The following is a 26,868-nucleotide window of genomic DNA, read 5'->3' on the forward strand; positions in this document are numbered from 1 at the left end:
TCTTACCCCTGATTTTACCCTGGATGATCAGTCTCAGCAGCGAGTATTTGTCACCTCTCATAACATGGCCAAAGTATTCAAGCTTTCTTCTTTTAACAGTAAGTACAACTTCACATCCTTTTCCGATCCGACGTAAAATTTCGGCATTCGTCACGTGGTCCACCCAAGATACACGTAGCATTCTACGGTAATACCACATCTCAAAAGCTTCAATGTTTTTAATGCTGCCCATCTTCATGGTCCATGACTCAACTTCATATAATAAAGTGGAGAAGATATAACACCGCAGCATACGCACTCTCAGATCAAGATTTATGTCACGACTATAGAGAAATATTTTCATCTTTTTAAATGCTGATCTAGCTATTTATATTCTTGCTCTTATTTCTTTTGTTTGATCGCTTGTATGATCCAGGCAAGCTCCAAGGTATTTACAGGAGGATACCCTTTCTATAACGGTGTTATTGACAACCAAATCATTCCTGGCGTGTGGATCTTTTGTTATTACCATCCATATCCATTTAGTTTTTCTGAGGTTTAATGTAAGTCCGTAGCTGTTGCAGTAGTGGTTAATGCGTTCCATCAGTCGTTGGAGATCTGTAAGATTGTCTGCTAATATCACTGTGTCGTCAGCGTATCTCACATTATTGATTGTATTTCCGTTGATCATTACACCACAACTAACCTCCGACAGAGCTTCTTTAAATATGACTTCGCTATAAAAATTAAACAAAAGAGGAGACAAAATAAACCCCAGTCTTACTCCTCTACATATTTTGATCTCCTCAGTCATTTCATCATCGACCTTGACTTGTACTGTTTGATTCCAATACAAATTAGTTATTATTCCAATATCTTTTTCATCAATGTTCTTTTCGATTAGAAGTTGTCTCAGTCGATCGTGTCGGACTTTATCGAAGGCCTTATCAAAGTCTATAAAGCAGGCGTATACATCCTGATTGACAACCAAACACGGCTGAAATAGTACGCCCACACCAAAGAGCGCTTCCCTCGTACCAAGACCGTTCCTGAAGCCCATTTGTTTTTCACTTATATCTTCTTAAGTTTGCGGAAAATTCTATTATGAATGATTTTTAGAAAAACTTTAAGCATATGACTCATCAAGGTAATCGTTTTGTAATCCGAGCATTCTTTTACATTTGATTTTTTAGGTATTAAAATGAATGTGGACCTTAACCAGTCTTGTGGTATAATTCCAGTAGCATATATGTTGTTAAATAACTCGATTATCATGTTCATCACTTCTTCGTCAATAAGTTTTAATACTTCAACCGGTAGTTCATCAGAGCCTGGTGTCTTACCATCCTTGGTGTTTTTTAAAGCATATTCCAGTTCTTGTTTAAGTATCATCAAACCCTTCATTTCTTCTCGTTTCACTGTTATTAATTCTCTTTCGTCGTCAAAAAGTTCTTTTACGTATTCTTTCCATCTTGTGAGTTTTTGTTTGAAATCTATTATAATCTTGCCTTCTGAATCATTCACCATTCCACTATGAGGCTTCTTCTTTGTACCAGTCATTTCTCTGATCTTCTTATGCATGCCGAAACTATCGTACCTTCTCTCACATTCCTCAATATACTTGCATTGTTCTGACAGCCATTTTTCTTTTTCCTGTTTAATGATTCTCTTTATGGTTCGATTTATTGCATCATATTGTTGTTTGTTTTTGTTCTTATAGGCACGTCTCTCATCCATTAAATTAAGAATTTCTTCTGTCATCCATGCCTTTCTTTTAGTTCTCTCAGTTCGTTTAGGAGTCAACGTCTCTTTAACAGCTGTTGTTAGTGCTGCCTTTATCTGTTTCCAATTATTTTCAACTTCTTCGGATTTCACGCTATTAATTTCTATCAAGTTTTTATTAATTTTTTCTTTTATGTCTTCTCTTGTTCTTGTATCTTTTAGTCTATTGAAATATATCCGAGTCGTTTTTTTGTAAATATAGGTACTTATAAGTAAAACTAACAGTTTTACACAAACTTAGTTCTATTACACAAAAATATAATAAATTAATTATAAAATAAACACTACTTCCCTATGCATCAACACTAACGAATTCTTAAAAAAATACACTACTGCATTGAAAAGATATCAATACAGATAACAGAACAGATAAGAGAATCGTGCTATTGCTATTACACTTAGAAATCTGACGCAGGTTTGTCAAAATGACAGTGACTATTTCTCTATGTTGTTAGAGATTTATTGTTAGAGATAAAAAATTTTAGTAGTTCCAATATGACACAAAATCTAGGCATGGGATAAAAAAGTTTATTTGCAGAAAGTGTATTTTTTTTTCTTCTTATAGTCCGTTCTTTAACGGTAAAATATTGCAAAATCTCTAAATTTTAAAGAACCGCATGGATTGACATGAAATTTGGCATACACATAGCTAACAAGTCAAAGAAAAAAAATGATATTGTGCCGATATGTGCTTCTGCCCTGGGGGTGGTTTTCACCCCCTCTTGGGGGTGAAAAAATATTCGTCCAAAGAATGTCAGGAAACGGATAAACTGGCTAATTCTAAGTAACTTTTTTTCTATAGAGTTTTTTCAATAAGTCAATACTTTTCGAGTTATTTGGCAGTGAATATGTTCATTTATTCAACAAAATAACCACGCTTTGAGATGGTTTTTCGCAAATAACTCAAATAGTAACTATTTTGTCGAAAAAACATTCTTATCAAAAATATAGCCTGTAAAATTTTTTAAAAAATGGCGTATATTTTATGTCTCTACACCTAGTAGAAGCAGAGTTATAGCTAATGAAAAATAGGTTAATATTTGTCAAATCCCAAATGGAATATTTTAACGTGAAATAACCAAAAATGAAGCACATTTCGGGGAAAATTCATTACAACTTATTTAAAGTGTTTAAAAAAGCTTCATTTTTGTTTTATAAAAAAAATTTCTAGCATCAAAATTAAACAAGTTACGCTCAAAATAAAGTTAGTCCCTTTTGGTTTTGGTAAAAAAATCGAGAAAGTCACCCCCTAATTATTATCTTAAATGAACTTAATTGTTACGACTTTACAAGTTTCTTGACTCGTGTATATATTGTTTATATAATCTGTAAGTTTTATCCGTTCAAAGACCTTATTATTGAAAGGACTGTAGTTAAAAGGGGTTGAATAAGTCATTGATCACGAATGTATGCAAATTTAGAAACACCAAATCTTAATCAATTTTTGTCTAACAGAAAAACAAAAAATACATGATATTCAGAAAAGCAAATCTGACTTTTTTTTGTTTTTCGAGATTTTTGGTATCTCTAACAATTTTTAAGTTATTTTGAAAAAAAACATATTTTTCAAAATTTAAATTTTTAAAAATTTTACTTCCAAACCAAATTTTTTCAAAAATAAGCACTTTGAAGAGATAAAACTTACAGACCATATAAAGATAAGTTTTTTTTTTTTTTTTTTTTTTTTTTTTTTTTTTTGTTTGTTTTCCCATTAATTACTTGTTTCTGTTTATTTATTATTGTAAAAATAAATGTACAGTTCTACAAATTTAAATATTATGCCTCTACCTAATAGTGCGATATAATTATTATTCTCATATTAAATTAGATATAAATAAATTCTTCTTTTTATATTATGATTACTTTTGGTCATATTAATGTAAGATCACTGACTGCACATTTTATTGAATTCAAAAACTGTGTTCTCTTAAAAAAATTTGATGTACTAGCAGTTAGTGAAACTTGGCTTACAAATTTCATTACCGACAAGGATATAGGTATAGATGGGTATAATGTGATAAGAAGGGATAGAAATGGAAATGGGGGAGGTGTGGCATTCTATGTTAGATCTCAAATTAAATATAAAGTTCTACAAACAAATAATAACAGTATTGAACACCTTTGCTTGGAATTGTTCGTAAGTAATAAATCGTATGGATTCTGTGTTGTATACAAACCACCTAAATTTAATGTCCGACATTTTTTTGACGAGTTTGAGAATATTCTATCTGATGTTTTGCCGTTGATTGAAACATTTTATTGTACTGGTGACTTCAATGTTAATTTGTTAAATACTGATTGCCCTGATACTAGAGTTGTCTGTGATTTTTTTGAAACAATGGGGTTACATCAAGTCATAGATCAGCCGACTAGAATTACATCTAGTACGGCAACCCTAATTGATTATATTTTAACTACAAAACGAAGAACAATTCTTGATGTTGTCGTGGAATGTGTTGATTTTAGTGACCACGAGTTGTTGATATCTAATATAAATATAGAGATTAAAAAGAAAGAAATTGTTTATAAGACTGTAAGAAACTTTAAGGCGATAAATCAGACCGTATTCTATGAGGAATTACAATCTCTACCGTGGCGAAATATTTTTGATATTGAGGGTCTTGATGATAAAGTCGAGTTTCTTACCAATAATATAATATGCTTACTGGATCGTCATGCTCCCTATGTAACCTACAAAATTTCGAAAAATTATGCACCATGGATGACTGACACTTTACATATTATGAAAAAAGAAAGGGACAAAGTATTGAGTTTATACAAGAAATACAAAAACATCCAAACTTGGGAGGAATACAAATCAATTAGAAATATGTTTACTTTAGCTGTCAGAAGAGAAAAAAGGCTTTCTATTCAAAAAAATTGGATAATAAAAACGGGAAGGATCTTTGGAAATCCTTAAAAGTTATAGGTCTTGGTAGGGAAACTCAAAACAATACGCAACTGTCAGAAAATTTAAGTGATATTTCGGCAATGAATGACTACTTTATAAATTGTGTTCCCAATATGAATCCTAATTTAACACTTAAAAACTTTTATAGTCATAATTGTCGTGTGGACGTGGAAGCAAATTTTTCATGTGTTGAAGAAAGTGACGTTTTAAATGTCATCAAAAGTATAAAGAGTGCTGCTACCGGATATGATAAAATAAATATACTAACAATTAATATGTGCCTTCCCTTTTTATTGCCTTATTTGACACACATTATTAATGCTTGCATTCTAAGAGCCGAGTTCCCGTCAATGTGGAAAGTTGCAAAAATTATACCGGTACCGAAAACAACTAATCCGACAGGATATAACGAAATCCGACCAATTAGTATACTGCCCACTTTCTCAAAGATACTAGAGAAAATTCTAAATCAGCAACTACAGGTTCACTTGAGTCAACATAAAATTCTACCAGAAAATCAGTCTGGTTTCAGAAGGGATCACAGCTGTACTAGTGCCTTGTTAAAGATAACTGATGACATATTTGATGCCTGCGATAATGGTTTTATCACAGTGCTGATACTTCTGGATTACTCGAAAGCATTTGATACGCTTGATCATTCGCTATTAATTTCAATGTTTAAGTATATTGGTATGTCTCAGCGGGCATCGGATATGATATCTAGTTATCTCAGTATTAGAAGTCAAGCTGTTCATTACAACGGTAGGACATCAAACTATCTTAATACAAATAAAGGGGTACCACAGGGCTCTATTTTGGGTCCCAAATTGTTTAGTATTTACACTTCAAACTTTCCTGCAAACTTTCTCTCTTGTAACCAGCACTATTTTGCTGATGATACGCAAATATATTTATCTTTTAAGCCTGATGAGTCTGAACAGGCAGTGGCAGCAATCAACTATGATTTAGAAAGAGTTTCTCAGTTTTCGACTAGCCATTGTCTTCGACTTAATAACAACAAGTCGGTAGGCATAGTGTTTGGTTCAGCGGCGCAGAGAGAAATCTTTCTGAGAGACTTTGCTCACATGATCACCATCGATAATTCTTCAATAGAGTTTAAGGAAACTGTGAAAAACTTAGGTTTACATATAGATCAAAACCTAAGATTTGGTGGTCATGTGGCCAAGTGTTTGCAGAAAAGTTATTTGAACCTGAAGTTTTTATTCCAATCTCGTCATATATTTACTAAAAAATTAAAAAAATTTCTCTGTGATACTTTGGTGTTATCACACTTTAATTACTGTGATACCATTTATAATTCCTGTATCACAGAACGTGACAGTTATCGGATACAAAAAATGCAAAATTCTTGTCTGCGTTTGATACATGTTATCCGTAGATATCAAGCAATTAGTTACAAACTTAAAGAAACAGGGTGGTTAAGTATGAAACATAGAAGACATGTACATTCAGCTTGTCAATTCCAAAAAATTATTATTTTCAAAACCCCCCCGTATCTCTATAATAAAATAAAATTCCGTACTGATGTACACAATATTAACATAAGACATAAAAACACCATTTCTATTCCTTATCATCGTACACAGCAATACAAGCGGTCTTTTACATATCAAATAGCCCAAGTTATGAATAGATATACTACTGGTACTAATTTTACTCAAAACAAATTTAGAAGGTTCGTTATTGAAAAATTAGGAAATATTGCATAGGTAGAGTTGGCTGACATGGTATGAGTAGAGCTTACATTCAAAGCGCATATTGGTAAACTAAAGTTAATCAATGTTACATTTTGATTTATTTTTATTTAAATGTTAGTAGGTAACCTATTATACATAATCCTAGATATTTTTTTTATTATTTGTTTTGCCCAGGTTAGCTGAACAGACAGGACATGTATTCTGCCCCGCATTATACATCTCCTGAACTGAAACTCGCCTGGAGCTTTTTCTAAACTAATATTCATTATGTGAATAATATTATAGAATGAATAAAGGCCTTTATTATTATTATTATTATTATTATTATTAACATAAGTAAAATAATTTGTGGAGCGGTAACGATTAATTTCATTTAATTTGCTAATTAGGGGGTGGTCTTCCCGATTTTTTTTTGCAAAAACAAAAGGGACCAACTTAATTTTGAGCGTAACTTACTTAAATTTAATGCTGGAAACTTTTTGTAAAAACAAAAATAAAGCTTTTTTTAAACACTTTAAAAAAGTTATAATGGGTTTTCCCCAAAAAGTGCTTAATTTTTTGGATATTTCACGTCGAAATATTCTATTTGAAATTTGGTGAATATGAATCTATTTTTCATTGGCTATAACTCTGGTTCTAAGAGATCCAGTGACCTATTGCGGACACCATTTTTTTTACTTTTTGATAGGCTATATTTTTGCTAAGGGCGTTTTTTTCGACAAAATACTTACTTTTTGAGTTACTTGCGAAAAACCATCTAAAAATGTGGTTATTTTGTTGAAAAATGAACATATTCACTCGTAAATAACTCGAAAAGTGTTGACTTGGCGAAAAAGCTCTATAGAACAAAAGTTACTTAAAATTAGTCAGTTTACCCATTTCCGGACTTACTTTGGACATGTATTTTTTCACCCACAAGAGGAGGTGAAAGTCACCCCCAAGGCAAAAGCACACATATCGGCACAATATCACTTATTTTCTTTGATATGTAAGCTATACGTATGCCAAATTTCATGTCAATCCAAGCGGTTCTTTAAAATTTAGAGCAAAACCGTGAAAGAATGGACTATTAATGGCGGTACAGGCTCGTTTTTTAATATTGTATTTAGTTATAGAGTAATTACCGCATACTAACATATTTCTCAATTTGGGCTTTGTGCCGCCATTCTTTACTATATTACGAATATGTGTGCCAAATATCTTGAAAAAATATTCAAAATTAAAGCCGCAATCTTGGAACGCGTTTTCCGTTTTGACGACGCGTTACTGTAGCCTCTTAAACCCGCCGGCTTATGAAATAACGAATTTATTGTTTACATATTTATTATACCTTAGATGAGTTCCCGTTTTTGGATATTATCCGATGCGAAAATCTTTCAACCATTTCGTCCATTTACGTTGTTGATTACACTTATGACGCCGCTGAGCTAATGATCTCGATATCGAGTATATCCTTGAATACACTGGATTCCGATGAAAGTAAAGAATATAAAATGCCACCTATTGATAAATCTTTGCCAACAGCAAGACTTTTGAGAAATTCAGAATATTATTCAAAAGTGACTCCAGATTATGAAATTAATTACGGTAAGTAAAATATTGGTATGTAGTCTGGGCTGATTATCGGAGAATAGGCCATTTTTGGGAAAAGTTATTTACCAGCAATTTTATTGCTGAAATCGAATCTTATGATTGTATATATTAATAATATAGGTATGCAAAGTCCGCAGATAGTGTGCTACTTTTTTTATAAACAAAATGGCGCCCGAAAATCGTGTTTTTTTTCAATTTTTGCTCTATAACTCAAAAGATTTAAACTTTACACCAAAAACACTCAAATAAAAATTCACCGCAATTAAATTCTGCATAGAGACGTGTTTTTTCTGATTTACTTCGACGAAAACTTTCCCCGGAAAAAGCGGGGTTTTCCAACAAAATCTTTAATTTTCAACTAAACTTTTAGGTAAGTAATTGTTAATCAATAATAAAATAACTGGATAATATAAAATCCCTTTTTGTATAGATTATAATTCCATAAGCCGATTAAAATTGAATGAACAATTTAGCAACAATTGAATTGTTAATTAAAAATTTACCGTCGCTATAATAACGACAATAATTATTGTGCATAAGAATAATAATGATTTTTTCATAAAAAGACACTATACCTACCTAATGTACTTTACAGAATTGAAATTGGACTATTTAAGCGGCCTCAGGAATATTTTAAAATTATAAAGAATTTTTGGGCTTATAATCAAATAGAATATCTCGGAAAATATTAAACTAAATTAAATTGTAAAAACGGTATTCAAAAAAAGCAGCAGTACTCTTCTTTTAAAAGAAAAAACGTTTAATTATGATAAGTAGTTCCTGAGATACAACCCGTCAAAGTTGACCGGAATTTACGGCAAAGATATAAACAATAGGATCATAATTTTTAAACCATCACCCTTTTATTTTTATTCTCTTTCTCCACACCAATTTTGATATCCTTAAAATACTCATAACATATATTATTATAATAAAAACTATCAATAATACGTGTGAAAATTGCCAAAAATAGCAAAATTCCAATCAAAAATTAGGTTGGAGAAAATGTAACCCTCAAAGTTCAAAATCGGTATACGTTAAAAAAAATGCATTTTCTCGGCTTACCATGGAGCAATTTCCTTCATTCTTTTTTTGTTCCCAAGTAACTCGAGTAGAGCCATCGAACTAACGCATTATTAAATGTCAGACTTGCTTTTGTTTTGTTATAATAAATTAATTTATTTATTATAACTCAAAATTTTAATTTGTTTAAATAAAAATTGTTTAAATAATTATACAGCTTTCAAATGAAAATATTTATGTTTTTAACTTTAAAAGGTACACTTGTAGTAAGTTTATCTAAAAAAAGCCTACAACTGGAAAAAATATGTAGTTTTCTGTTCTTATAAATAAATTAATCTATTATAACAAAACAAAAGCAAGTTTGACATTTAATAATGAGTTAGCTTGATGGCCCTACTCGAGTTATTAGAGAACAAAAAAGAATGAAGGAAATTTCTCCATGGAAGCCGAGAAAATGCATTTTTTTAACGTATAACGGTTTTGAACTTTGAGGGTTACATTTTCTCCAACCTAATTTTTGATTGGAATTTTGCTATTTTTGGCAATTTTCACACGTATTATCGATAGTTTTTATTATAATAATATATGTTATGAATATTTTAAAGATATGAAAATTGGTGTGGAGAAAGAGGACAAAAATGAAAAGGTGATGGTTTGAAAATTATAATACTATTCTTTATATCTTTGCCGTGAATTCCGGTCAACTTTCACCGATTGTATCTCAGGAACCACTCGTCGTAATTAAACGTTTTTCTTTTAAAAGAAGTGTCCTGCCGCTGCTTTTCGAATACCGTTTTCACAATTTAATTTAGTTTAATATTTCCCGAGATATTCTATTTGTTTATAAGCCAAAAAATTGTTTATAATTTTAAAATATTCCTGAGGCCGCTTAAATAGACCAATTTTAATTCTGTAAAGTACATTAGATAGGTATAGTGTCTTTTTATGAAAAAATCGTAGTTATTATTATGCATCATAATTATTGTCGTTATTATAGCGACCGTAAATTTTTAATTAACAATTCAATTGTTGCTAAACTGTTCATTCAATTTCCATTGAATTCTGGAATTGTAATCTATACGAAAAGGGCTTTTACATTGCCAAGTTATTTAATTATTGATTAAAAATTACTTATCTAAAATTTTAGTTGAAAAATAAAGATTTTGTTGGAAAAACCCGCTTTTTTTCCGGGGAAAGTTTTCATCGAAGTGAATCGGGAGAAACACATCTCTATGCAGAATTTAATTGCGGTGAATTTTTATTTGAGTGTTTTTGGTGTAAAGTTAAAATCTTTGGAGTTATAGAGCAAAAATTGAAAAAACACGATTTTCGGGCGCCATTTTGTTTATAAAAAAAGTAGCACACTATCTGCGGACTTTGCATACCTATATTATTAATACATACAGTAATAAGATCCGATTCCAGCAATAAAATTGCTGGTAAATAACTTTTCCTTGTATTTTGCTAATTAGCCCAGAGTAATAAGTTTATTTTATATCACGTTTGACAGAAGTGAGTATTTCTCCACGAGTACGATAGATAGTCACATATATTATATAAAATTATGGTAATAAATTATATTTTAAACTTCATATGGGAAAGTACATCATGTAACACCTCATTTAAAAGCTTTTGAGATACTGATTACAAAAATGTATAGGCAATACTTGTGCAAAATATCGGTCCAATGCTTTTTAAATGCATCCTTTTTTTTTATAATCCTGAGAAAACTATTAAGTATTTTTGAAAAATTTAAATGCAAAATGCAAGATTACATTATTACCGAGGGTCAAATGTCCCTGACAACTTCTGTAATGTTTATTTTAATAAGTTACAGGGGTGAAAAAAGGAGAAAATTGAATATGATTTTTAACACGTTAACGGACAGTGCGTCAAATGTATAAGCAAGTGTTGTGACACTATATGTATTTTGCAAAGTAGAATAGGGGAAAATGCAACGTCTATAGACGTTGTGTCACATTATATCAATGGAAACTAGACATCTATAGACGTTCTGTTCGTTAGCGTGTTAATTTCAAATAATATATATTATCATTCAAAAGAAACTTTTTGTTTATTCTAATGGACTTTCGGCCCTCGGTAATAATGTAATATTTTATTCTGCGTTTAAATTTTTCAAAGATTCTCGTATTAGTTTTCTCAGGATTCGAAAAAGAAAATGAATGCGTTTAAAAAGCATTTGACCAAAAATTTTGCGCATGTACGTATTATACATTTTTGTAATCAATATTTCAAACGATTTTAAATGAGGTATCTAAATGAGGTGAGGTGACATAAATTTTTTTGCCTTGAAAAAAGTAAAGTAAGTATTTTGATTTTTTGAAAATTACATTTGGTTAACTCATTATTACATTTCTGAAACTACTGTAAGTTGTTAACTTATAAAGTCTCATTTTGTAGGTTTTTTACATTTTAATGATAATCCACTACATATATTTATTTTTATTTCATCAACTTTATATATACGGTGTTCCAACCCAAAAGTAGCGGAACCGTTGAATATTTCGCGAAATGAACATCGAATCGAAAAAATGAAAAATATGTGTTCAATAATTTTTAAAATGATACCAAACACGACCCCCTACGTGGGATGGGAGCAACTTTAAAATATTTTATGGAGACCCCCAGCTTTAATTGCAGATTTGAATTCCTTACGTAAAAGTAAGCAACTTCTATTCAAGACATTTTTTCGAATTCTGGATAGATGGCGCTATAATCGGAAAACGATTTATCGCGATACCATGGGTAATTTATAGAAATTGTTTAATACCTATAGAAACACATTCTCAAATGAAAAATCGAAAAACACAAGTTGAATATTTTTCAAAATCCTATCGAATCGAATGCCACCAAACACGACACGGTGTCATTCGATAGGTTTTTGAAAAATATTAAACACGTGTCTTTTAGTTTTTTATTTGGAAGTGTCTTTCTCGAGACATACTATTTCTATATTATTCTATTTCTATAGAATAGAAAAATGTCTCGAATAAAAGTTGCTTACTTTTACGTAAGGAATCCAAATCTGCAATAAAAACTGGGGGTTTCGATTTACGATTTTAAATTGAGCCCACCCCACATCTAGCGGTTGGATTAGGGGGTCGTATTTGGTGTCATTCGATAGATTTTTAAAAATTACTGAACAGGTATTTTTCAGTTCTTCGATCCGATTTTCATTTTAGCCAATCGGCCCCCCCTCTTAACGATGCTGGATCCGCCGCTGGTGCTAGCAAAAGTAGCCTCTCCCCTTCGTATATTTTGAATGGTTATACTTATAATAGTGAAATTTTGGATGGAAATGAGGCTTCTCAACAAGTCATAACAGGTGGCGTAATAATGATACATGACGTTATAGAGGAACTGTGACCGATAATTTTAAATGGTACCTTATAGGTGAGCAGCAGCAACCCCTAAAATTACGTTATACCGACCACGAAAATCAACTTTAAGGTGAATGACCAATTTTGGCCATTCTTTATGTTTCCGAGGTTGCTGAATCCAAACATGAAATTTATTTTTATCTAGAATTGGTGAAACATGTTCAAAAATCACATTTTATACAAAAATGCGAAAAATCAACTTTTAATGTTTTTTTTTTAAATTTACCTCGCTGTATCTTTGGTCGTTGTAAACATTCCGGACATCTTGGATATTAAAGCACCCTATGTAACGCACAGCTGATTGTGGCTAAATTTTTATGTTTGTGCGTCACAGTGTTGCCATGCTGTTTTCTATATATTTTTTTCATAATTTCAATCAATGTTAAATGTACCTACAAGAATAATAGAATAATAACGTTTACTTCTCCGTCATTATACTAGGTATAATGACAAATGAGGTGTCAAATTAAAGCTTATAATGTTATTACAAGGATACAAGGTACAAGGATAGTACTAAAGGTGAGAAGTTAGACCTAGGTTGTCTGTCCGTCTGTCTGTGTGACCGCGAAGACCTATATATACATAACATATTAGAACATACCTAAAATACACAAAAATGATACATTTCACACACAAATATAATACCACAAAAAATTGTAACGTGATAGTATGAAAAAATAGAGGATACGGCAACGGTGTTACATGTAACGGTCGGATCCAATGCCAATATCTACACTGACATATTAGGGTGCGCTAATATCCAAGATGTCCAACATTCCTTTTAAAAATTTTACAGTGTCATCGTTGAAGTATTTAAATAACAATGAGATTTGTCCAAAGTGTTTAAACAAATTAAAAGAGTAGCTGTTAATTTTGTTTAAAGAAGTTTTCTGGAAAATTTTAAGTCAAAGCATGTAACAGAAAAAAAGGTTTGTGACTTTATAGACGAGCCCAAAAAACGCTTCTTTCTCGAGATACTGACCACAGTGCGGTGAATGACTAATTTTGGTCATACTTTATGTTTTTGATGGTGCCGAAATCGAAAATTAGGTTTATTTTAAATTTTACGTGGGGGAACATTGTCAGAATCGCAATTTTACCTAAAAATAAAAAAAAAATGAAATCACCTTTTTGCGTTTAACTCGCCACAACTCTGTTATATTTTAATATTTTTTCTGAAATTTTTACAGTATATATCTCTTACCTTTCTGAAGACAATGGTATCTGTTTCAATTTTCCGTCTTATTAGAATAAAAGTCATGAATTGTTTAAAATAAAAAGTGCAGATTTATCTAGGATCCAGGCCTATAAGGGTAGACAGGGAATACAGAGCAAAAAGCGTAACGTGGAAGCAGTCGATTGGTGGTCTATCTATCTCTTTTAACCAAGCGATGTTGCGCATGTGACAGACAAATATGGCTAGACCACTCAATCCTTAATATTGGCGTTACACCTCGATGTACAGAGCGGCCCATACCTTACCCAATCTACTGTTAGTTATATTTATGAATGTATTACAATGAGGTACCTAAATAATTTTGAAATAAATCGAAAGATATCGATTGCAATGGATTGTAGGTACTTTTGACATAGAATAATCACCTGTTATTGAAATTTCAAAAAACATTTTTTTTTAAATTGTACGACTACGAAATCTACCCCTTATTTTTCCCGACAACAGTTATTCTTTGTAAGGAATGGTTTACTTAATTAAATGGCGTTTTGTCGGAAAGCTATTTATCACCAGCATTTTTGTCTATATCTTACATGTTTAGAACGCCGGCCTGCGAAAACTTCCCATTAATGTTGTCGGAGAGAACTTCCAATTGATTTTTTAACCTCTCATTAAACTCTCATGCAAAAATCGAGTGTCATTTATCACCAACATAATCCCTCTCATGTGACATGTTCTACATGTCGGACTCATTAAAATGCCCAACATTTTTGTCGGACAAACATTTTTTCATGTATTATATAACTTGGCTATTTAATAAACTTAAAAACAACTTGCTATTTTTTACAATCTTAAACTTGTCAGGACGACTCGCTTATCATGCTCCACAATTAAAACTTCCCCTGTTCCAATGTTCCCATACATCAAAGTTTGCCCGACTTGACACCGTTAAGCTAGTAACAAATTTTCAGATTGCTATTAATAAACTTTTCTTTGGTATGCGGGATCCAGGACTATTAGTGTAGAAAAGGTTAAAACGCCATTTTTGATTTAGAATTTTTAGATTTAACAGAAAATTTGTTTCCAAATAGCCAAAATATATGACTTGATTATTAACCACAAAAGTGGTTAAAAGAACTTTTATATTTATACAATAACAGAGTCAAAAATATATTTCAGTTGGGATCGCATTTGACCTTACATGGCGACCTGCCCAAAATTTTATTTTTCCAATCTTTAGGGGGTCAAGAGTAGTGTAAATTTAAAATCGCGAACGAATTCCGCCGTTGTATTAGCCGCCATCTTGATTTTAAAGGAGAACCTATTTACTCAATATGGTCAACGACGAGTGGACGCCTACTAAGATAAAGGAAGAACATGAAAAAGATCCAGTTTTACAGAAAATTCTATAATGGAAAGAAGAAAATCGTCGACTATCTTGGCAAGAGATATCAAGGCTATGCTCAGTAGTTAAGACATATTGGGCACAATGGGACTCCTTTATCATGGAAGACAGCGTGCTTAAACGAGTACTGGAGATGATAATGGTTCAGCGAAGAGACCACAGTTGATGATTTCAAACAGCAGAATAGCTGAGGTACTTCGTCAGTTACATGATAGTCCATCGGGAGGGCATTTTGGAGTAAAGAAAACGCTTCAGAGAATTCGGGAACAGTTTTATTGGGTGAATAGTTCTGACATGGTAAGGGATGGACAATCAGATGGAATGGTAGAACGGATGAATAAGACAGTCAGCAAGTATTTGACAAAGATGGTGTCCAATCACAAACGAGACTGGAACCAGTACCTACCATTATTCGGTACACGACAATTAGACCGAAATCATTAGACCGAAAGCAGTAGACCGAACTCATTGGACCGAAAAGCATTTTACCGAAACCTCACTAGACCGAAGAGCATTAGACCGAAATGGTACATAAATTAAAAAAGATTGCAGTAAATTATGCTAAGATTTTTTATATCGGTCTTTTTGTTTATTGTGCTTTTTTGTATTATTTTATATACAGGCTGTGTACAGTACAGTACTGTACTGTACAGTCTGATATGAAATAATTTTCATCCCTTAAATAAATTAGTGAAGGTAAAAATAAATTAAGGGTAGAGTGACCTTAACACCATTTTAAATGTTTCTAATAATCATCCAAATAACATTGAGTTGTAATTACATTTGTCTAATCTCTTTTACTGCGACAAGTAAAAAGAAATTAAAGGTAAATTTTATTTGCTTCTAATTTGAATTTAATGATTATGAAAACAGTAAACCCATTATTCACAATGGTCTACAGATCCGCTCTTAATGAATCAACGGGCCAAATACCAGCAAAAATTCTATTTGGACACGAGATGCGTCACCTTGTGATCTAGAGTTGGGATGTCAACATAGAGAAGATGTAGCTGGTGAAAGTTATGCGAATTAATTACGAAGAATAGTGGACGATATACACAAGCTAGTGCATTCTCATCTTCAGATCTCTAGCGACTGAATGAAAAAACGGTACGATACCCCAGCTGAGAAGAAATGTTTTAAGAAGAATGAAAAAGCCCCTCAAAGATTTGATCTTACTAGGTTGCAACAGTTCGGGGAAGGTTTGTATCTTGTTTTAGTCGGAAAAGCCTATGATAGTATATCATAACCGACTGTCGCCATTCGAAGGAGAGGTGGAGACCACGACGTAGCTGAAGAAGTGGAAGTAAACCACTGGCCTATACCATCCTGGTCAGTATTAAAGACCCACAAGAGTTGGCATCCGTCTTTCAGTGCCAGCTGAAAGCTCCCGAAAAAGCTTTAAAACTCCAAGGTGCTTCACGTTACCTTTTCTATCGGGTAACAAAAGGCACTGTTCATGACCTACCTACCGAGATGTAGGACGCCTTGCTTCAACTGAGGGGGCACGTGTTGGAGTTTAACGTGCAAAAGTTAGCCATGCCAAAGTTAGAGTGCCGCCGTTAAGATTAAAGGGTTTTGCGAAATATGGTGGAAGAAATCTTTAAAGACACCGACTTCGAGGTACTAGTCTGTTGCAATCTACGTAATTGCTGGTGCGAAGCGAAAACAGCCCCTTGCCACTCTTATACATCTGGAAGTCGTAAAAGAGAGTCCAGTTGCCCATACCAGCATGCAGTTTCAGTCCCGACATCAGTATTTTTTGGAAGCTCTATACTAGACAATTGTTTTTGTATTAGTTGTTTTCATTCCAAGAAGATAACTTGAAATTACTAAGCATAAACTAAGTAAAATTCATTGAGTCCATTTTTTTGTTCGCAAGTGTAGTATATACTACGGCAGTCCGAAAAGTACTTAGCCTCTCCGTCCGATGGCTCCACTATCGCAAATGAAGTGTACGGTCATTTAATGCGTTCTCGTAGACGGCTAATGTCAAAATATCAGCCAAATCGAAATTATAAGTAGTATTGTTGTGATTGCGTGTGAAAGTCAGCGTGTCCGCGGTTTTAAATAAAATTAAAAAGAGCAATATCGGGAAATCACGCAGCGAAATCAAAGAGCCTTGGACGCTGTGTACGGTGACTCTTCCTCCTTCGATGGAAACTGTCAAAAATTAGTTTAATGAGTTTCAACGTGGACGAAAGTCGGTTTAAGATGAGCCACGCGTAGGTTCCCTGAAAATGGCTACATGGAAAATAACGTGACAAAAATCCACGATCTTGTATTGGCAGACCGCCGACTGAAGGTGTGCGGGATAGCTGACACAGTAGGTATTTTAAAAGACCGCGTAGGTCATATCCTGCATGAAATTTTGGGCATGATAAAACTGTCGGCGCGATGGGTGCCGCGTTTGTTCTCTTCAGACAATAAGCGCAACCGTGTGACCCCTTCAGAGCAGTGTTTGACGCTATTGAAGTGTGATCCAAGGGAGTTTTTACGTCGTTTCATAACCGTGGACGAAACATGGATTCAGTGGTATACACCAGAAACCAAGGAACAGTCGAACGAGTGGACAGCACCCGGCGAACTTGCTCCAAAGGAGGCGAAGACTGTCCAATCGGCCGGAGAGGTGATGGCCAGCATTTTCTGGGATTCACAAGGTGTGATCTACATCGACTACTTGGAGAAGGGCAAAACGATCACAGGGCCCTATTATACTGAATTATTGGGCCGTTCGACGCCGAATTGAAAAAAAAACGACCCCGTTTGGCAAGAAATAAGTACTATTTCATCATGACAACGCACCGGCTCACACCTCCGCCGTCGCCATGGCCAAATTGGTCGAATTGGGCTATGAACTGTTGCCCCATCCACCGTATTCTCCAGATTTAGCCCTGTGCAACTACTATTTTTTTCCAAACTTGAAAAAGACACTCGCTGGGCAGAAATTTAAGTCGAATGAGGAGGTCATCGCCACCACGAAAGCCTATTTTTCAGACCTCGAGAAAAGGTATTTTTCAGACGGGTTAAAGAAGTTGGAGCAAGGGTCAAGTGTATCGAGCTAAAAGGAGAATATGTAGAAAAATAAATTGCCACTTTTCCAAAATTTTTCTTTTTATTTTGTAGGCTAAGTATTTATCGGACTGCCCATGTATGTAATATGTATTCTATTTTCCAACTAGGTGACTTATCTCCGGATCCCTTTCTTCCAAAATACATTCATCAAATCAACAAATTATTCGAAGCCGAAACATCTATAATTAACAAAATCAGGATCTTGTCCATGTACGTTGACACTATTCTTTGTGGACCCAATGAAAGCCTTAAGATACCCCAGAAGTTTCACACTTTTAAATTACATATACAAAGTTTAAAATTTAAATTTGGAACGAATATGATACCCATTGGATATCTTCGAATTGGTTTTTACTGCGAAAGGGCACTTCTGTTTAAAGTAAGAAAAAAATGTGACTATTTACTTTTACCCTTCTTCTTCTTTCTCGAAATTCGTTATGCCCCTCCGGGGCGTCGGAGGTTTTATTCCTCCTCTATCAATCTCTTCCATTTCTTGCGGTTCTTTGCTAACTCTTTCATTTGCTGATGTTTTTTTTTTCTTTTTCCTGTCCAATTTCTATAATCTGATCGATCCAGTTTTCCTTGGCCTCCCTTTCTTTTTCAATATCTTTTTACTTCCATCACCTGCTTTGGTAGTCTTCCCTGGTTCATTCTGTTAATGTGTCCATACCACTTTAATTTTCTTTTTTGGATCGTTGGTATTTTCAATTCCTGTTTCAGTCTTTTTCTAATATCCTCATTTCTTATTCTGTCCAATTTCGTTTTTCCTGCTATTTTTCTCAACTGCTTCATCTCCACTGCGTTTATTGTACTGTCAATTTTTGCATTGTTTACCCATGTCTCACTTGCATATATTAAAGATGGTACAGATATTGCATTGTATACCTTCAGTTTTATTTCTTTATCTATTTCTTCCTTTCCAAATATTGTTCTATTTAGGGCATAGTAGCTCTTATTTTTTGATTTTTTCGCCCTGTGTGAGATTTCTTGGTCTAGCTTTCCATCCGCTGATACTATTACTTCCAAGTAATCAAACGTCGAGACTGTTTCTATTATTTCGATTATGCACATAAATATTGTTTGGCTTATTTCTTCCCCTTTTTTTGGGATACTATCAAGGTCTTCGCTTTCTTTACATTTAACTCCATTTTTAAATTTTCTATTCCTTTTTTGACGTTCTTCATTACTCTATCCATTACTAATATGAATAAAACTGCGCTGAGACTGCCCCTTGTTTTATTCCTCTCAATAGGTTTATTATTGGCGATCTGTTTCCGTTTAATTGTACTTTAGCGAGTACGTTTCTATATGTACTTTTTACCACGCTTATTATCTTTTGCGGAATTTGCAGGTCTTCAATTATTGATAAATTTTTTCTATTTTTAGAATCAAAGGCAGCTTTAATATCTATAAACGTATCTAATATAAAAGTCTCCTCCTATTTCGTTTTTCTTTTCAATTATATTTCTCAGTATTTTATATTATTTGTTGTTCCTCTTTCCTTCCTAAAAGCCGCTTGTTCTTCTTATAGTTTTCCTTCAAGTTCTTTCCTGAGCTTCCTTTCTATTATCCCGGTGTAGACTTTATCTCGCTTATCCGGAAGAAAAGTGACATAACCCAAAAAATGCTTAAATCGAGTTATCTCGTTAAATTGACTCCAAATATCCTATACTTTTATCAGGAAAAATGTCACATATATGTTTACCTCCAATTTCGAAAGATGGCGGTAGTGTTATTATTCTTTTGATGGTAAAATGAATACCTTTGTTCCGAAAAAATGACACTTTTCAGTTATGCTCTGACATTCGACGTGAATATATCGTTATTTAACACAAAAACGGTTGTATTTCGAGAAGTGCCCTAGGTATTTTTCATTAATTTTAAAAAAAGTGGCCAATATTTCAAAAGAAAAGTGAAATAACTCAAAATTCTGATTTTTTTCTTTGTTAAATCAGATAACATTTTTTTTTGTTTTGTCTCTTACACAATTAGAAACATTCACTTATCCACATTCTTTGTGTTTAATTTATAAAGTTTAGCAGTTACCTACCGTTTAAGACTTATAGTTTAATTAAGATCTAAAAAATCTATTCTTGTCTCCCCTGAAAAACTTGGTTTTTTGAGTTGGGACACTGTTCTTCCGGATGAGCGATATGCCACTGATGATAAGCAGTAGTTGTCACATTCCGCTTCATCTCCTTTCTTTTGTATTGGTATCAATAAATTTTCTTCCCAGTCTTTCGGTATCGTTTCTGTTCTCCATGCTTCCCTCATTATTTCCAGTAGCCAAAGTTTGAATTTTTTTCACACTTACTTCATGATCTCCGGATCTATGTCATCGGAACCTCCCGCTTTTCCAATCTTTATTCTTGCCAATCCTTCTTCAATATTTTTGATATTAATTTCGTCTATTCGATTGTCCCTATCCTCTTCTCTTTCTTGCTGTCCTCTCTCCTCATTTTGTTAGTTCTTTACCTCGAATTTTTCATTATAGTGCTTATTCCATATGGTTAGTATGTGTTATATATTTGTTTTCAATTCATTTAGCTCATTTTTAATTCCTTTTATATGTTTCCTTTGTGTTCCTTTCACGCTTATTATTTTTTTCCAAACTGTTTATTATTATTCCCAAAACCTTCGTTCAATTCTTCACCGAATTCCTTCCAACTCTTCTTCTTCGCGTCTTTTACTAGTTCTTTCACCATATTTGTCTGTCTTCTGTATTCTTCGCTGTCTTGCTCTTCATCTGTGTTTATGTATCGCTTCCACATTTCTTTCTTCTTTTTTAACGCTTGCTTTATTTCCTTATTCCTCCATCCAATTATTTTATTATTCTTCCCATTCTTTCTTATTCAACATGCTTGTTTTGCAGTGTTCCACACCGTGTCTCTCAATTTTTTCCATCTCTCTTCCATATTGCATATTTCTTCATTGTTTTCATGCTGTTCCAGTATTTTATCTTTCTTTCTTTTGTATAACTTCCTCATTTTCATGTTTTTAATTTTATGTATTGCAATTCTTGTATATTAAGTACTATCTCTGATTTCCATTAGTTTCATGTTTATCTCTGCTCTCACTAGTCTGTGTTGGGTACAGAGTTCGGCTTCGTTATCTGTTTTTATATTTTGTATCGTTAGTTCCTCGTCACGTGGATATACTATGTAGTCAATTATGCTTTTCACATTTCTTTCTTCTGCTACGTATGTACATTTGTTGTTTATCGGTTGATATCAGAAATAATTACCTATTAACAGGTCATTTATTTGGCAGAAACTTATCATTCTTCTATAGAAGAATGGTATACCATTTCTATATATCGTCTCTTCCCCATACCTTCTCAAGCAGTCTAATGCCATATTTTCATCATTTCCTATTCTTGTATTCCAGTCTCCTAGTAAAATGATGTTTTTGCTGTCCTCTTTTATCTCATCAGTTTCTATATCTCATCATAGAATAGTTCTGTTTTTTCATGATCGATTCCTTCCACCAGTGCATATACCTGTATGTGACATTCTTCTTCTTCTAACTCTATTTTTATGTATATGGTTCTTGATGATACTGGTTTGAATTTTATTATTCTTCTATTCATTTCTTTCGTTGAAACTATTTTTACCCTAAAACCAACAATGTTTTTCTTATCTCTTATTTCCTAGAATACTTCTTCTTCTTTAAGTACAGTGCCCAAATTTTTAGGCGTGGGTAGCTTCCATAACAATTTGCCGATATCGTTCTCGATCTTGTGCGGCATGTAACAATTGATCTGCTCATAAGCCTGTCCATTGACGAAGGTTTCGGAGCCATGAATATTTCTTTCGAGCAATTCCTCTTTTTCCGTCGATCTTTCCATTGAGTATTAACTGCAGCATCCTGTATCTGCTACCTCTCATTATATGCCCCAGATATTCAAGTTTTCTCTTTTTTATCATCTTCATTAAGTCACCTTCGCCTTGACCTACTCTGTTTAAGACTTCTCTGTTTGAAATGCGTTGAACCCAAGATATTCTGAGCATTATACGATACGACCACATCTCAAAGGCTTCTAATTTGTTCATCATGTTAACCTTCATGATCCAGGTTTCACATCCATATAGTAATACAGGATACACATAACATTTTAGGAACTTGATTCTTAGTTGTAAGTTCAGCTGAGAGTTGCTCAGAATAGATCTAAGTTTCATAAATGCTCCTCTTGCAATTTCTATACGAGTTTTAATTTCTTCATCCGGATTTAGTGTCTGGTTTATCCAACATCCTAGGTATTTAAAATGGTTAACTTTTGTTATTGATTCATCATTGACAATTAGTTGCATAGGGCCGACGTCTTGTTTACTAACCACAAGTAGAGAATACACTCATCATGCTAGAATACACTCATCAAAAAAGTATCGCATATTTAAGACAGAAAAAAAGTTTAAACGTAATTTTTAATTTTATCAAAATGTTATAATATTCGCTTATGGTCTCCTTTAGGGGTCTACGAACCCATTGTTTTTGTTGAAACTTATTTTTGCCGAAAAAAAAAAAAAGTTAAACAAAACGTTGTAAAGAGAGAATATTTATTTTGGGCATTTGTGTTGGAGAATATTTGATCTGTGCACTACTTACGTCTGCTTCATTTTTCAATGATGAGGTGCGTTCTTAGAAAAAAATTAGTAATTTAACGTCAGAACAAGCAACACAAACCTTAGAGTTAATTAGAGATAGACGAGCCCGACAATATATTGCTTATGTTCTGGGAATCCAGCAATCCAGAATTTAAAGAGCTTTCAAAAGGTATTGAGAAACTGAAAGTTATACAAAAAGACCAGTCCCAGGATGTCCCAAGTACACAAGCCCCGCAGATATCAGTTATTTACCTCTATAGACTTTGCATTCACGTCATGTTACAGCTAGTTAACTGCAAAATGAACTTTTTACAGTCTGTAAGGTTCGAATAAGTGTCAATTTGCTTAGAAACGTATGAAGGGAATTTGGTATCAGAGCCGGAATACTTGCTACAGTCGAGTTTAACATAACAGCTGTCAGAACTTTTGGAGGTGGCTCGATTATCATATGGGGAGGCATCTGCTTTGCATCACACAGAATTAAGGGTATTTCGTAGGGGTCCCTGACAGCTGATCGGTATATAAGAGAGGTTCTTGAAGAAAATGTCGTACATTTTATTCCAAATATTGGAGATAATTTCGTTCTTATACAAGAAAATGCTAGTCTACACGTTGTTAAAATAACAGTGCAATATCTTCTAGAGGTTGATATTCAAGTTCTCGATTGTCCAGCCGTCAGCCCAGATCTAAACCCAATTGAGCATGTTTTAGACTACCTAGAAAAATGCATAAGAGCCCGTATCGTTGCTCCATTTGACCTTGATGAACTGGGAAATGCTTTATCGGAAGAATGGGAAAATTTGGATTTTTAGTATGTACATACGGTCTGGTAAGCAGCTTTGCACAAATAATGAAGGACATCATTAGAGCCAGAGATGGTAATACCAGATACTAAAATATTCAATTTGTCCTTGAAATTTCTTATTTTACAGATTTGTACTTTTCATTTTTGTTGGATAATTGTTATTTTAATTTTTTTAGCCTGTTAGTCTTTGCTTTTTCATTTTATTAGAATAAACCACTGATAAATATTCTTACGTTTTATTCCCTGGCATTAAAAATAAATCCTAATCAAAACTTCAAGACTTAATACATTTATGCGATATTTTTTGCGACGAGTGTATTTTGCTCAATATCGAACGTTGGCTATCATATTGATAATAATAACTTTGTTTATGGCAGCTCGAAACAGATAAGCGGATGTCTCTTGATACCATGCTTGTAGATTTCGGAGCCAGAATGTTTCTCTTCGGCCTGGGCTCTTCTCTTCTTTCGCCGATCTTGCTCTGTATTATAAGGTGTAAAGGTTGTACTTCTCTGGATATCTCATTCATCATCATCATTGGCTCTACAACTCATGGTGGGTCTTGGCCTGTTCCAGAATCAGCTTCCATTCCTTCCTATCCTCCTCCTTGGTTTTCCAATTTCGTACTCTTATTATTCGTAAGTCGTCTTCAATCTGGTCCTTAAATCATGCTCTGGGCCTGCCCCTTCTCTTCACTCCATCCGTTCTTTGGTTATAAATTTGTTTCGACGGCTCCATCTCATTCATGATGTCTAAGCAGAGCTGGGCCGGGTACTGATAAATTGTACTCGGGTACAGAGTACCGGGTACTTTTCATATTTGAGGAACGAGTACAGAGTACCGAGTACATTACTCAAAAAAAGTACTCAGAGTACAATACTCAAAGTACAATTACCCCAATTTCTCGGGTACTTATTTCGAGGACATTTGAATATAGAACCCGAAAAAAGGTAAGAGTGTAATAATTATCTCTGCCTCTCTAAACATATTTATTTATGAGTCATAAAAACATAAAATTGATTATTGATTAATACAATAAAACCTGTCAGTAACGGCCACTAAAAATGAAGGAACTATTGGCCGATATAGAAATATATGATATATGATATATACGATATATGATTTTGTAGTTCAAAAATATATAAAAGATAATTGGAACTTTGTTTATTTTGTTAACAAAAGCAACTATAATTCTATAGGTACATAAACAGTAACTACTAAAACTACTTTAATATCCTAATATAAAACAAAACTATACTACGAAAAAAACATATGTTAAGCTTTTCTAAAGAATTTTTCAACCCACTTTTACTTTTTTATATCCTTTGATAATTTGAGTTTTTACACCATATTTTTCGGCCAACTTTAGTGCATTGTAGTCATACTTATAAATAGTGACAAACGTTTCTTTTTACAACACTTTTACGACATTTTAATATAGGATTTTAAGAACCTATTGTGACCACCGACCCGATGCGGGGTATTTAATACCCTGTTTAGGTAGATACAATAGGTCCTAATACTTAAGTAGTAGTGGGAATTTCCATCAACAAATAGACAAAATTATTTTGGCCAACATTTACATTCAATTTGTATAAAATGGGCTTTAAAAATATGTGATTATTTGGCGGCGTCCGTATTATAAAGGTGGCCGTAAATAGCAGGTCATAAATAAGGGAATATACATATGTATAATTAGTTTGGGCAATTTTGAAACCGGCCGTAAGGACAGGTGGCCGGTAACACAGGTTTTACTGTAATCGGTATAACATCACGCACACTCACTGATTAATTTTATTGGCTTAAGTTATCTATGTAAGTATATATAGTATAATATATATAGATAGTATATATAGTTATCTAAGTATATATAGTTATCTTAAACTAATTTTTCAAAGTTTCATCAGTTCTTCAGAGCATTTCTTGAAGGGCTATTAATTATTATGGCATAAGAGAATAGGCGTTTGCTTGACTTTGCGAATGGACTGATACTGAAAACGGCGTTTTGAGTGTTGCTATTAATTTGCTGTCCCACATGCAGCGACAAGTTTAGACTTGCAAAAAGTACATACTCGGAAAATGTACTCGTATAATAAACGCGGGTACCGGGTATTTTACCCATACGCTACGGGTACGAGTACCGAGTACTTTATTGAAAATGTACTCGGGTACTGGGTACTAAGTACCCAAAATGTACTTAGAGTACAACATTCGGGTACTTGTACCCGGGTATTGCCCAGCTCTGTCTCTAGGTGACCTTATGCTACTCATTCATATTCGTTCTCTTTTACATTACATGGCCGAAATACTATAACTTTTGAATTTTTATTGTCTTTGTTATTTCTGTGCTCTATTTCAAATGGTGTAATGCTATTTCATTTCTTAATGGATCAGCCCAACTTATCCGTAATAATAGTCGGTAGATCCACATCTGAAAGGCCTTCAATTTTTTTTATTAGTGTCCCTGTAAAGATCCATTCCTCCATGCTATACTAGTCCAGGAACCGTAGCTTTTCACCTCGCAATTTTTACATAATGAATCGATTTGCTTGAAAATTTGAGAATAAGTAGTAGATAGTTCAAGGATCAAAATCTATATGATGCCAAAAGGCGCTTTTACCATGAGGGTGGTTGCCACCCCATGTCCGGGGTGGAAATTTTTTATTATATTTTGGCCTCAAAAGTTGATAAAAACGTTTATTCTAAGCAAAAAATGTTCTATACATTTTTTTGATAATATTAATAGTTTTCGATTTATTCGCTATCGAAAGTGTTAGTTTTATATCGAAAAAATCAATGTTTTACCAATTGTACTCGTTTACGATTTACTCAATTTTTGCCATAGAAAAAATTTTTTCAAACCAAGTTTTTGGGAATTAAATAACCTACAATTTCATATTAAAACATTTTTTCTTATCTCTGTTGCTAATCTTTCTATTCTGAAGAAAATGGCATTTTTTTACCAAACTACAAAAATTCGTTATTCGCTTTTAACTCTAGTTTTTTTAAAAACTAATCATTTTAAGCCACTCAAACTTCTAAAATATATTAATAATACATAAATGAAGAAGAATGAATAAGGCCATAGACTAAAAACACCGCCAGCTTATATTATTATGCTTCCAAATGAATTTCTCCTTTTTTTTTTCAAAAAAATATATTGATTTTTTAACCGTAACTTTTTTCATTTTTATCTTAGAACGTTTGTTAAAAAAAATTTTGTAGGTTTTTATAAGATCTATAAGCATATTATTATTAAATCTTTTAAAAATCCTCAGTCGCAAAAAGAGGTGACTTTGAAAGGGTTGGTAAAGATGGTTTTTGCATGTTATTACAAGTTTTATTTGTCAATAGTTCACTGAATTTTTGCCGTAGAAAAAATTTTTGCAAATTAGAAT

The 26,868-nt window shown here is 33.2% G+C and overlaps 2 protein-coding genes across 3 annotated transcripts in view; both read left to right on the forward strand.

The window, feature by feature from the left end:
* LOC126881401 (kinesin-like protein KIF19) overlaps positions 1-26,868 on the forward strand; it is a 676,869-nt gene that overhangs the window by 89,382 nt on the left and 560,619 nt on the right. The gene's annotated exons all lie outside the window — the stretch shown is intronic.
* LOC114337980 (armadillo repeat-containing protein 3) overlaps positions 1-26,868 on the forward strand; it is a 37,471-nt gene that overhangs the window by 9,174 nt on the left and 1,429 nt on the right. The window contains exons 2-3 of one of the 2 annotated variants that reach the window (XM_028288565.2): positions 7,726-7,977; positions 18,169-18,440. In XM_028288565.2, the coding sequence (XP_028144366.1) occupies positions 7,726-7,977; positions 18,169-18,440 (524 nt within the window). The remainder of the gene's footprint in view (positions 1-7,725; positions 7,978-18,168; positions 18,441-26,868) is intronic. The other variant, XM_028288566.2, reaches the window with a different exon arrangement.

Source organism: Diabrotica virgifera, chromosome 3, assembly GCF_917563875.1.
Source record: "Diabrotica virgifera virgifera chromosome 3, PGI_DIABVI_V3a".
NCBI classification, from domain to species: Eukaryota; Metazoa; Arthropoda; class Insecta; order Coleoptera; family Chrysomelidae; genus Diabrotica; species Diabrotica virgifera.